At 43.1% G+C, this 11604-nt stretch overlaps 2 protein-coding genes across 9 annotated transcripts in view; one reads left to right on the forward strand and one right to left on the reverse strand.

Annotated features, from left to right (window-relative positions):
- The window catches only part of nhsl1b (NHS-like 1b), a 101152-nt gene extending 96749 nt beyond the window's left edge, over window positions 1-4403 (forward strand). For all 8 annotated transcript variants that reach the window (XM_085381802.1, XM_085381805.1, XM_085381804.1 and 5 more), the window contains one exon: window positions 1924-4403. In XM_085381802.1, the coding sequence (XP_085237928.1) occupies window positions 1924-2599 (676 nt within the window). In that variant the 3' untranslated portion in view covers window positions 2600-4403. The remainder of the gene's footprint in view (window positions 1-1923) is intronic.
- A 1978-nt stretch (window positions 4404-6381) lies between these two features.
- On the reverse strand, window positions 6382-10616 carry hebp2 (heme binding protein 2). The gene is made up of 5 exons (XM_085383025.1): window positions 10514-10616; window positions 10197-10333; window positions 9453-9588; window positions 8650-8830; window positions 6382-8496 (listed from the first exon to the last, which is right to left on the reverse strand). The coding sequence occupies exons 1-5, from the start codon at window positions 10614-10616 to the stop codon at window positions 8310-8312; spliced, it is 744 nt and encodes a 247-aa protein (XP_085239151.1). The 3' UTR covers window positions 6382-8309.
- Window positions 10617-11604: the final 988 nt, after the last annotated feature.

The following is an 11604-nucleotide window of genomic DNA, read 5'->3' on the forward strand; positions in this document are numbered from 1 at the left end:
ATTTCTCATGCAGCCCGCCAGTTTGGGTTTCGCGGTCACGTGCAGCAGCAGCAGCATTGGGGAGTTCTCTTAAGCGTCCCAGGATTTCATTTTGCTGTATTTATGGTCCCCACGTCACGTGTGCATGTATCATTTATTGCGCTGCCTAATTAAACGTGAATATTGTGTAAGCGTGTGTGCGTTTGTAGTCAAGGCAGCATTTGTTTACCACTCTCCTCCTCCTCCATCTATCGCACCCTCACAGCGTGGGAGATATAGAATAATTTTGCAGATTTGGGAAGTGATGACCGTTTCCCAGCGGTGCTCTTAAAACTAAAGAAGATCCCTCAAACAAAAGAATAAACTAGCACAAATTCAATCTGCAAAAAGTGCCCTAAACTGTAAATTCAATCGAGAACTGTTCAAGGGTGGAAGCACCGGGTATTAACTGTAACACCCCTGTAATACCACCTGCCCAGTTCTTTTTGTTTTTATTTTCGTTCACCTTCACGTTCCCCCGTCCTTTCTCTCTCACTGTCTGTGAAATCAGAGTAATAAAAGCCTCGAGTTGAAATTCCTTCACAGCAGCGGCCGAAAACACAAGTTCGTTGTGAGAGAAATCCTCCAAACCGAATGTAATCCAGCCAGCAGAAAGAAATCGATCCATTGCAGCCATGCTTATATTGCCTCCTTGTTTACCTCTATAACTGGGATTGGCACCTGCGCTCTCTGTTTGGATGTGCACGCACGTGGGATTGTGCGTGAGAAAAGTCTTATGTAATGCTGATGGGCTAATGTGGAAAGGGAGCTCACAGCGGATGACGCTAGATGGAGGTTGAATTTAGGGCACAGACATATTTTGCAGCGTTAGATTCTCACACAAACCATTTCCATCCCTTCAGTCCTCCCTCGCACTTTTTTGACCTTCACACAGCGCTGTACATCCCCACAGGTTATTTGCCCTTTAGGGAAGATTTCCCTCCAACGATCTAATCTGAGGATTAAAGAATTTTGTCTCCCTTATCACAGAATGTGTAGTTGTAATTCCGTTAATCATGTTTCTCCTCTCTTCTTCCACTGTGCAGAGAGGGAATGGGTGCAGTGTTTCTAGAGAGGTGCGTAGTGGCAAGTAGCCCCTTTCCTTTAATTAGCGAGCCTTGTTTTCACCACCGCCACGCTGATGCTGCCTTGGGATTAGCAGCAGTAATCCCTCGGTGCAACCCGCCACCCCCGGTATCACAGACACGGATTAATAAGGCTGTTTTCGCCTCAAGCCCTAACGCCTCCTAATTCTGCCAGTTGCAGCTTTTATTGCCATGCTTTGGTGCAGGAGTTATCAACACTCAAGGATGAGTGGTGCAGCAGACTATGCTGATACCGACCACAACAACCACCAACCGCCTCCTGCTGAGAGGAGGCCGCCTCGTCCTCATGTGATTAAAACAGCTCTGGGCGCTTTCCTCAGTTTGTTTTGTGCCGCGTCTGAGCTTTCATGCAGCGTTGCAGCTTCTGCAGCTTCTGCTGTAAAACCTCACCGAATTTCTTTTAACCTGAAATGTGTAACTCTTCTTCTTCTGCTCCTTAGCCCTGGTTTGTTTCCGAGATACGCCGCCATGTTTGTTTGCTGGGGGCAGTGCTGACATATGGCAAATTTGGGACAAAGATTTGTGGAACGTGGGCAGCAGAGTTTTAAATGTAATCTTTTTTTTTAAGCTGCAGCACAAACATCAAAAAGAGTGGGCTTACATGTGTGAAATCCCGTGGATGAATAGTTAAATCTGAGCTCATTGCTCCCTGACAACACTGCCCCAGTAACTTAGTCCTGTATTTTGCTCTGTCGAGTCAGCATTTATTTGCCCTAAAATAATTTGATCAGCCGTGCTTCCGCTCGCTCACTCAGCAGAATTCCTCAAGACTATTTTAAAATCATCTTTTCTTCCACAGGTCAAAGCGCAAGGTCCTGGGTCGCAAGGAGTCCGAGGAAGACAAGACCCGGCCTGGGAGCCACTCGCAATCTCCACCCACCACCCCGACGAGCCTGTCTCCAGGGATGACGTCGTCGTTGCCCCGTCAGTCGGGATCCATCCAGCGCAATCTCCGCAAGTCCTCAACCAGCAGCGACACCTTCAAGGCACTTCTCCTGAAAAAGGGAAGCCGCTCTGAGACCAGTTTCAGGATGTCTGCTGCCGAAATGCTTCGTTCCACTGACCCACGCTCCCAGCGAACGCGCTCCGAATCGGCGCTGGACTCCCCCACTGCTTCTCCCTCCTCACCGATGGCCCTGCACAGCCCGGCCGGTTCCCCGGGCCGGGGTAAGAGGGCAGCTGACGAGCGGGGCCGTTATGATGTCTTTACCCTGTCCTCGCCGACTTCGTCGCCCTTTTCAATGGGCGGATTTAAGTACGGGCGCTCTCGGACGCCGCCCTCAGCTGCCAGCAGCAAGTACAACGCCCGCAGCCGAATCCTCAGCAGCCCGATGACAGTAATCTGCGAGCGGGACGGGGAACTGGCTGAGAGCGAGTACGGAGACACGGCAGAAAGTCTGTCTCAGCCAGCAGCTCAGGCTGTCCCTGTGCTCAAAGACTCCAATGGCACTTTATCCGAAGAAAGCAGAAGTTAAAAGAGCAGGAGCCGCCCCTTAGCTTTGGGGAGCTGAACTTATTCGTTGTAACCAGGCAGGGAGCTGGAAGGGGAGCCCAACACAAGGCCCTCTAGAGACACCTTCCTGAGCTCCACCCCCGCCCCTCTGAGGGAGTGGACATGTCTGGTCCTGATGCGGGACCTGGATGCAGCTCCATCACGGACCGGACAGAGCGCAGTCTGAAGCAGAGAAGTGGACCTGCTCCAGCTTTTTAAGACTGCCATGATTCTCATTCTTTCCTTCGTTTGGTGATTCACCTTTTTTTGTTCAAAGAATAGTGTTTCTTTTAGACCTGGTGTTCCTAGTTTTGTTTGCCTTTTTTTTTTTTTTGTTTTCTTTCTAACTTCATCCCGCAGGAGTCCTTTTAGTTTCACCAAAGGACTAAAAGTTAAGATGGCAAACTTAAGTGAATTGAAGGAATGGAGAAGTCACTGACTGTTCGCTTAACTTTGCTGCTGTGGTGCTACGTAGCTAGGAGAGAGTGGAATGTAAAAGTGTGCAGGAGGCTCGCCTGTTTTCAGTTTCTGCTTTTCCTCTGCTGGCTGTGGGAAGTGTTTGAGAGCACCGTGGCTTGCAAGTGTCGGCTTCAAACAGCCAATCAATATGTGGAACGGGCGCGAGGACGTGGTACAGCAGGTGGCTCCGCGGTACAACTTCACCTACGGTTACCACTCTTTGATCGGTGGTTTTAGTTTGCAGAGCTGGTGTGTTCAGGGGTCCATAGGAAGTGCAGAGGGCTCAGTGCTGCCACCTAGTGACAGGGAACAGTGTGGAAAAATTGTTGGGGGATACGAAGGTTCAACCAAAACATCAAAATTACTCTCTGAAAAGGCTCATAAAAGTTAGTTTGTAGAATTTGCACTGTGCACAGTTTTTTTTTCTTGGTGAATTAAAAAAAAAATGTTTTAATAAACCAATTACATCATGTCATGTCACGTGTTTGGAAGTTAAGTAAGAAATGATAACATTAGAGTAAAAGAATATTTTATTATCTTTTAGTGATCGTGTGGGTTACCAAAGAGCTTGAAAAATGAAACGGAGTTGGACGTGACAGCAATCCGATAGTCTGACACCCCCGTGCATACGCTCCGAGAAGATCCACCAGACCCTGTGGGGGCAGATTTCTAAATAATTTCTATAATGCTGTTGACCTTTCTGTTTATCCTTTTGCAGTTTTATATGGTTCTATATGTAAATAAATAGAGAATTGAGTTTTAAGTCACACTTGACCTATTTTCAAAGACTTTGTACATTTTTTTTAGAACCCTCTGTTTGCTGAAAGGGAGTGGTTTCCTTTTTCGTAGATTATTTATTTTCACATAGGAGGGCGTCGGTATGGTTTAACTGGTCAGAGTCAGCTGACGGGTGGTTGAGGCACAGGAAAGAGAGGTTAGGGGTTAACCAGAGAAATCAAAAAGCCACATTTAGCTGGCTGACCCCAGCGAGCCGTTATTCTGTTAAAGACGCATCAAAAAGATTATATCAATTTTAACCAGCCTTTAATCTGAAGTCATGCCACACTGGTGCTCATGGCTGAATAAACGTGGTGACAGTCGTGAGACTTCATAACCTCCTAACAGCCATAACAGCCTGTGTGTTAATCACCTGTGACCAAATAATGTGTCTCCCAGAGCCCACCAGGCTGTGATTGAGCGCTCCTGAAAGCATCTGTGCTTGTGAAAAGACAGAGAGGACAGAAGAAGTAGTGGGAGTGGAGCTGAAGGCAGGCTGCTAACGCTCTCGTGTATGTCTGTGTAATAAAAACAAGGTGATATTTAAAGAACGCATCTCTGTGTCATTTCTCTCTCTGTGTGTGTGTGTGTGTGTGTGTGCGCGCGCGTGCGTGTGTGAGAGATTCACGGCCATCTGCCTGCTCAACACCCCAAATCACAGCCTCATTAGCGCCGTCGCCATGGCACCCACACTCGTCCGTCATCTGGAAAACTCCCATTATTCACCCTGCTCCTTCTGCAGGGGTCATCACTTATATTCCTTCTGGACATCCTATTAGGACACACTAGGTTAGAGCCTCTCGCGTGACTCCCAGTTAGCGCTGAGCCATCCAGACAGGACGCTGCAACTTCTCAATATTCCTGCATCAACGTCCTGCAGAGAGACACCTATAAATACCATTGCGCCACTGGCCCGTCAGTCTTCTCAGGGGAACAGAAACGCAGACAGTGTCTTAGTATTTTAAATGAAGCCCCGTCACCTCTGATTCAGCAGCCACCTGCCCTCTGACGCAGCGTCCATCTGGCTGCGAGACAGGAATCAATATGAACTCCCCGCAGCTATAATCACACTATTGACACTTCACCGCTTCCCCTCGTCTTTTTACATTCAAGACCACTCAATGGAGAGTGTTTATAAGTCATGGCAAATAAAGCAGGGCTGATCGCAGGGAGGCCAGGAATAGTAACCACATGTGTTTAGGCTGGAGAACAGAGTGCTGCTTCACTTATTAAACATCTAGCTTTTTTGCACTTGATTCCACACAGAAAGACTCCGGTCAGATGGGGGAATCAAACCAGGACCTTCTTGCTGTGAGGCAATAGTGCTAACCACCGTTTTCATGCTAATAATTTTCACATGGATTCAAATCCAGGTTGGGACCTTTCTGTGTGGAGTTGTTGGAGCGTGTTCTCTCCGGTTACTCTGGCTTCATCACAATCCAAAGACGTGCATGTTGAGTAATTTGGTTAGTCTAAACTGACCATAGGTGTGACTGAATGTGTTAGACCTATGTGTGTACCCCCACCTTTCGTCATATGACAGCTGGGATAGACTCCAGCACCTTCTCAAATCTGGATAAGTGAAAGAAAGGTGGATGGACTGATTTGGAGGGCATAAAATTTTACAATGTGAAAGTATTTAAAGATTCCAACAAGAATGCTATTAAAAAAAAAGCATAATAGTAGAAGAAAGTGTTTTAATCAAGCTAAATACTTAGTTTACCCACTTTAACTCATAAGGGCTTAAACCACAGAAGAAAACAGTTTTTGGGGACCCACTTACAGCAGCTATGTAAACTCCCTTCACCCAAACCTTTCCAATACTGGTGTTTAGGTGTTTCTGTCTGAACTGTGTTAAACTCTAGCATTCATTCACCAGTCAGCTGAGCCAAAGTACTATAGTTAATGAATGGCAGGAGTTATATTAATCTCAAAGACAAAGAGTTCTTACATGTGCATTATGAGATATGAATACTACATCCACACAGTTTCTGTTGCGTCCATACTGAACAGTAAATTTCTCCAGTTAATCTCACCAGAAAATGAAAGTACTTTCACATCATCAGCTCTAGTCTCCGCCAGGCTGGAGGGGAGGAGATAAAATTAAAATACAAAACTGTGGTGTTTAGATTAAAACAGTGAGCCTCATTATACCGATCCCCTCCACAGCATGTTTCGCTTTGCTGAGCACGGCCAACGAGATCAATATGCGTGTGTGTATGCATGAACAGAGGATAAAAAAAAATACATAATTTCTGCTGAGTGTGTGAACATGATATTGGGAACAATTCTGCCACAAATAAAATGAGTGACTCAGCAGACATCGGGCTGAGAGCGACGAGGGCGCGAGAGGAGACGTGAGGTGAGGTGAGGAAGGGCGAAGTGAGCCGCGGCTGACAAACGATCGATACGAGCGCCGAGGACGATCCAGATTTTATCTGTTACTGAACACGTGAAACTGGAATCTGTGACTGAAAAAGCCCAGCAGGAAATACAAATGACAAATACTTAAACGCACATTTATGATCCGAATAATGGTTTAATCATGAGTTATTGATTAGATAAGACAATTTACATTATGTAAACTTTCAAATTTCCCAATATTCTTATCAGTGCATTGCTCGTGCCATCATTCTTCATCCGAGTACTACTATGAGTAATAAACACACACACACACACACACACACACACACACACACACACACACACACACTTAATGATTATATGAAGATATAAAAGAAAAAAGGCACATTTTTATTAGCTCTCTGTCAATATTAAACCAAAAATGGTCAGTCTGAGCAATTGAGCACAAAGCTGGTTAAACACACATTTATATTCATTGACAAAAATGACAGCTTATGAGACGTGTTGCGACGGGCCCAGCCATTCATCACAATGGATGCATATGCGGTCGCAGTGGCAGTAAGTGAGGCCTGAGAGCAGATAAACTGAGATTTACCGACGCTCGGCCGCTTGCCAGGCAGAGTCACCTTCCCAGAGCTGACTGACAACACAAACCTTCTGCTAAACTGTGCAGCTGATCTACAAAGTCAAAATATGTTTAATGCTTAATCCCTTGCACTTGATCCCTCTGGTCATAATGGATTTGATGCGATCCCTTTCTTAATGCGACTCAAATCCAAGTACCAGGAGACACATTTTCACAGGCTGAACTCGTGGCGTGTGCAAATATTATACTCCAAAGTTCAGTGAAAACAAATATGAGGCTTCTGCACTTTTAGATGCACTGATAATTTTTGTGTAGATTTATTTATTTATTTATTTTTATGGACTGCGAGTCCTCACTAAACTGCAAAAAACTATTTTTCCCCCCATTTTGACTGCTGATTCACGTAACTCTAACTGACAAAGCCTCACAGTTGCATCTAATAGCCGTCAGACTGCACTTTTACACACAGCGATGACTGGATTTATCTGTGTTTTAATGTCCATAAAGGCACTAGTATTATTTTAGGACTGACTTAAAAACCCAACTACGAACATTTCCTTTGCTTTCTTTGTTTCCTACACACAGTCCTGTCACATCAATATGCGAGTGTAAACAAGTAGCAGTTAGTTGCCATGTTATTTGAACATTTTTCACAGCAAAGGCTTCGACTTGACGTTGCAGGAAAAAGCAGCTGAAACTGTTTGTTTGAAATTGTGTTTCATGATTATGGGTTAACTGTTTTCACTAAGTCTTCCAACAAGACCTGCAGGAAAGACTATATATATATATATATATTCTGGTTTACTTTTGAAAGTCTCACATATTCTGAGTGCAGCCAGTGATCCTAAAATAGATATATTTATGGTGTCAGCATGACTTAAACAGATCTTTGTTGATGGAAACATCTGATGACACGGCAAATCTAAGCAGCGTCGCCTGAGTGACACGTGGCTGCTCTCACCTGCTAGTGTGGGAGTGTAAATGAAAAGCAAGAAGCTTCGTGTCCGTCGCACACAGGAAAGGTACACAGTGTGCTCCCACAGTGAGCCAGCCTACACTGCCCCCCCTGGACCCGGCTCACACTGTGAATGTTATCAGTCACATGGGTGCTGTCCCTGCCCTGTCAGGCGCAAACATCTGCTGTGAAAAAGGAGGTTAGCAACATGCACAATCAAAAGCCTAAAATTAGTGTATTTTGAAAATATTCATTAAAAAAAATATATTTTTTTTTTAATTAAGACGTACTTGTGGGGTTTTCTGTTAACATAAGAAACATTTTCTTGACTACTTGGCTCCACCTGCTGGTTATATTGCTTCACATGGCCGACAGGACCTCTAGTTGTCGTGTAATTAGTCTCCTTATCAAGTTTTTCAGTGAGTAATCAGTAACTTTTAGTGTAAGTAACAAATCTAACTTTTGTTTCTGGTCAAACAGAAATGTATCAAATCATCACATTTAAATTCCCTTCACTAACATTTTGATAGGATAGAGTGACCCAGGAACGCTCTACTGCTCCTCTTCGTTCTTGAGGATCCAAACCTCATTCCTGCGGTTGGTCAGTTTGAAAGGGCTGTCGTACCCGGCTACGTAGTACGGTTTCTCGATGTATTGGACTCCATCCCTCTTCAGACTTTCCATAAGCTTCAGCAGCTCTTCACGCTTCATGTTATCATTGGAGAAACCACCGTATGTCCTGGAGGAATAGACAAAAGATTGATTTCTTTCTTCTTCTTTTTTTTTAAAGAAAAAAAAACTAAACCACTCATGGCTGATCACTGTATTTGTTTTGGACTTTCACAAAATAAACAATCCAAAGTCTAACCTGGCGGCTCTGTTTGTACCTTACCTGACATACACCGTCAACTCCTTCCTGTGCTCTATAAACACCTCGGGCTCGTTGGGCTCGGGTGGAGTGGCCTGATGCTCCTCTGGGATGTAGAAGGATACGGTGAACTGAGATTCACATGCAGGGCCGGCCCCGGGTTTCACGTAGCACGTCACGGGGGCCGTCATCTCCACTTTGGCCTCTATAGAACCAGCAAGAAAGGAGGTTCTTTTGTTGAAAAAAAAAAAAAAAAAAAAAAAAAAAGAGTAGCCGCACATGCCAAACATGATGATGATGATGATAATAGGGCTGAAATATAACCAGCTTGTGTAAGATTTACAGATGTTAAATTTCCTAAACGAACTATCAGTCACCAGCTGGTGAATCGAAACTTTGGTGAATGGTGACAGCTGTACAGATGGTTGGGCTGTAACCACGATGTGCGCCAGATGAATGGGATTAAACGCCATGTTTACAGATCACAATCTCCTTATGCTGCTGACCTCAGGAGCCAGCAACACAAACAATATATATTCTCATAAATATTGCTGCAAACTGCTGAGCAAGGCAAAAGTAAGACAGGAGGAACTGTTGCAAAGTGCTGAGCAGGAACGAAAGTGCACTTTCTCCGACTTTTCCATCCATTGATGCCTTGGAACCCCAGTTCTCTGTAAATTTATTGTGCAACATTAAAATACTGCCATTGTGACGTGTAGGTTTTGTAACAGATTTGCCACAGCGCCACAAAATAAAACTCGCACAGCCTCAGCAACACAGGCTCAGCTTACCTTGCGTGAAGGTGATAGCAGTAACATGAAACTCACTGTTTTTATTGTTGCCTTGGATGTAGTTGAAGAGTCTACGGAAGCCAGTAGACAAGGCTGCTTCCAGCTGCATCCCGCTCACAGAGGTGCTCACCCACTTAGTGGGCTGGTAGGTGCGGATTTCATAGTCCTGTCCCTGCCACACACAGGCGCACAATGAGGATGACAATTGATTATTAATGAGCAATTTTAAAAAATATCCAAGATTATGTATACAAAATACCTCGAAACTGTGAAAAAGACAATCCCATTTTTTCTTCAAATGTGTGTTACAACAAAAATATGACTCATTTAGCCACAAATCTAGAAAACTGGAGTTGTGTGAAAAAAATTGCTGTGTGAAAATTTCACACATTTCACCACTTGAAAATATTTAGCTCGTTATGAAATTAATAATGCAACAAAAAAAAGGGCCGTTAATCAGTTACAAATCTTATATCAGACAAGACTTTCTCGAATTGGTCTTTATTCTTGTTTATATTTAGCACAAACATCTGGATGATCTACTGGATAAATTCAGCATCACAAGAACTAAAAAATCAAAAAGTGGAAATATGCATAACGCAGTGCACACACGACACAGGGGTTAATAGTTTAACCAAGTTTACTGTGGTTTCTTCTGCTGTCAACTGAACATCAAGCACTCATTTAATGCACATCACCCTGTTGTCCCGTGACAGTGGGGACAAGCTCAGACCAAAGGTCCAATATTCTGTTTTATGAGCTAAACTGCAGAGCACTTACCTTTTTCTCCTCTGCAGTGAATTTCGGATTCTGCAGACCAGTTGAGAACAACACTTGTCCCACAGCTTTCAGCATGACTGATGATCCAAACCTCCTTTTCCAAGGATAAGACAGAAGCAAACTCAGCTTTCCAGCCGCTGCAAAGTTAAACAATAATGTAAAACCGCGCATCTTAGGTTATTCAACAACTTCCTACAAATGCAATCGCTTTTTTTTTCTTATTTCGGTGGACGTGTAGCTTTTTATCAAAACACAGCAAAATTATTTTTTTTTACAGTAAAATAATAACATATAAAGATAGAAAAAGACATAATTACCAGTCAACTCGAGTGTTTGGTAACCGATGTCTGGGCGAACAAGGTGTGTGCTGTTAGGAGCGCTTGTTTTCGTAACATCTCTTCCTGTTACATAAATGCGCATTTTGATTGGCGGACCGATTGTCTTGTCACAATAGGACACGCCCCGAGTAAATACAATCCTTCTCTTGGAAAGTTCAACTTCAGCTTGAATTTAAACCGGTTTGGCATGAATGTGTACACCCTTTCGTACCAAAAAGTGATTTCCGTGTGTGTTTGTGTGTTATTTAATGTCTAATGTCTTTGCTTATATTAGTATACAGGCTGTGGTCAACAGGCTTTATAAAAGGGTTTATATGTAAAATAAAGAAATGACCTGTTTTGAAAGTATCCTTGTCCTTATTATTATACATACTGTGCTCTACATTGTAATCAGCTCAGTCCTTTCTAGCCACTTACAAAGTTTTTATAGAACTATGTTTTATTTGTTGCAATTTCTGCTTAACATCATGTAGACTTTTTATCATGACAAATCAATTATATATGAAGTCATTTACAACAATTCTTCTACTAGAAATATATAGATTTTTAAACCAGTTACTGAAACTTTGCATCTGTTTGATTATTTTTTTCATAATTCATAAGTTTTCCTGTATACATTTATTTCAGTACAGGTTTTACATCCAATTTTATTTTAATTTCAGTTTAACAGCAACAATTTTCACATCTACTTTTAGTAATCTATAATAACCTTCTACTCTAATTGGTTGGGATGTATTATTTTGATGTAAGATAATGAAATGATAACGTGCCTGGAAAATTCCAGTGAAATAAGATTTTATTGTGTTCAGAGTTGAAGGTAAAAGAGTAAAAGACAATGTTTCTCTTGTGTAATGTGTAAAAAGCAGCAGAACTGTGAGGACAATTTGCTGTTAATAGAAGTGACTCTCAATCTTATGAGTTGCCAGTGAAACTGAAAGGATTCAGAAAGTTAATGTGGAATAAATGACCCAGAGGATCAGATCTTTTATTATTATGAAGGCACATCCAGAGATACCAGTGGACCATAGTGGAGGAATCTATGGATAGACCTGATATGCTGAACATCAACC

The sequence above is a fragment of the Rhamphochromis longiceps genome, linkage group LG15, assembly GCF_057381845.1.
Source record: "Rhamphochromis longiceps isolate RC_006_pf linkage group LG15, R_longiceps_female_GT1.1, whole genome shotgun sequence".
Classification (NCBI taxonomy): Eukaryota; Metazoa; Chordata; class Actinopteri; order Cichliformes; family Cichlidae; genus Rhamphochromis; species Rhamphochromis longiceps.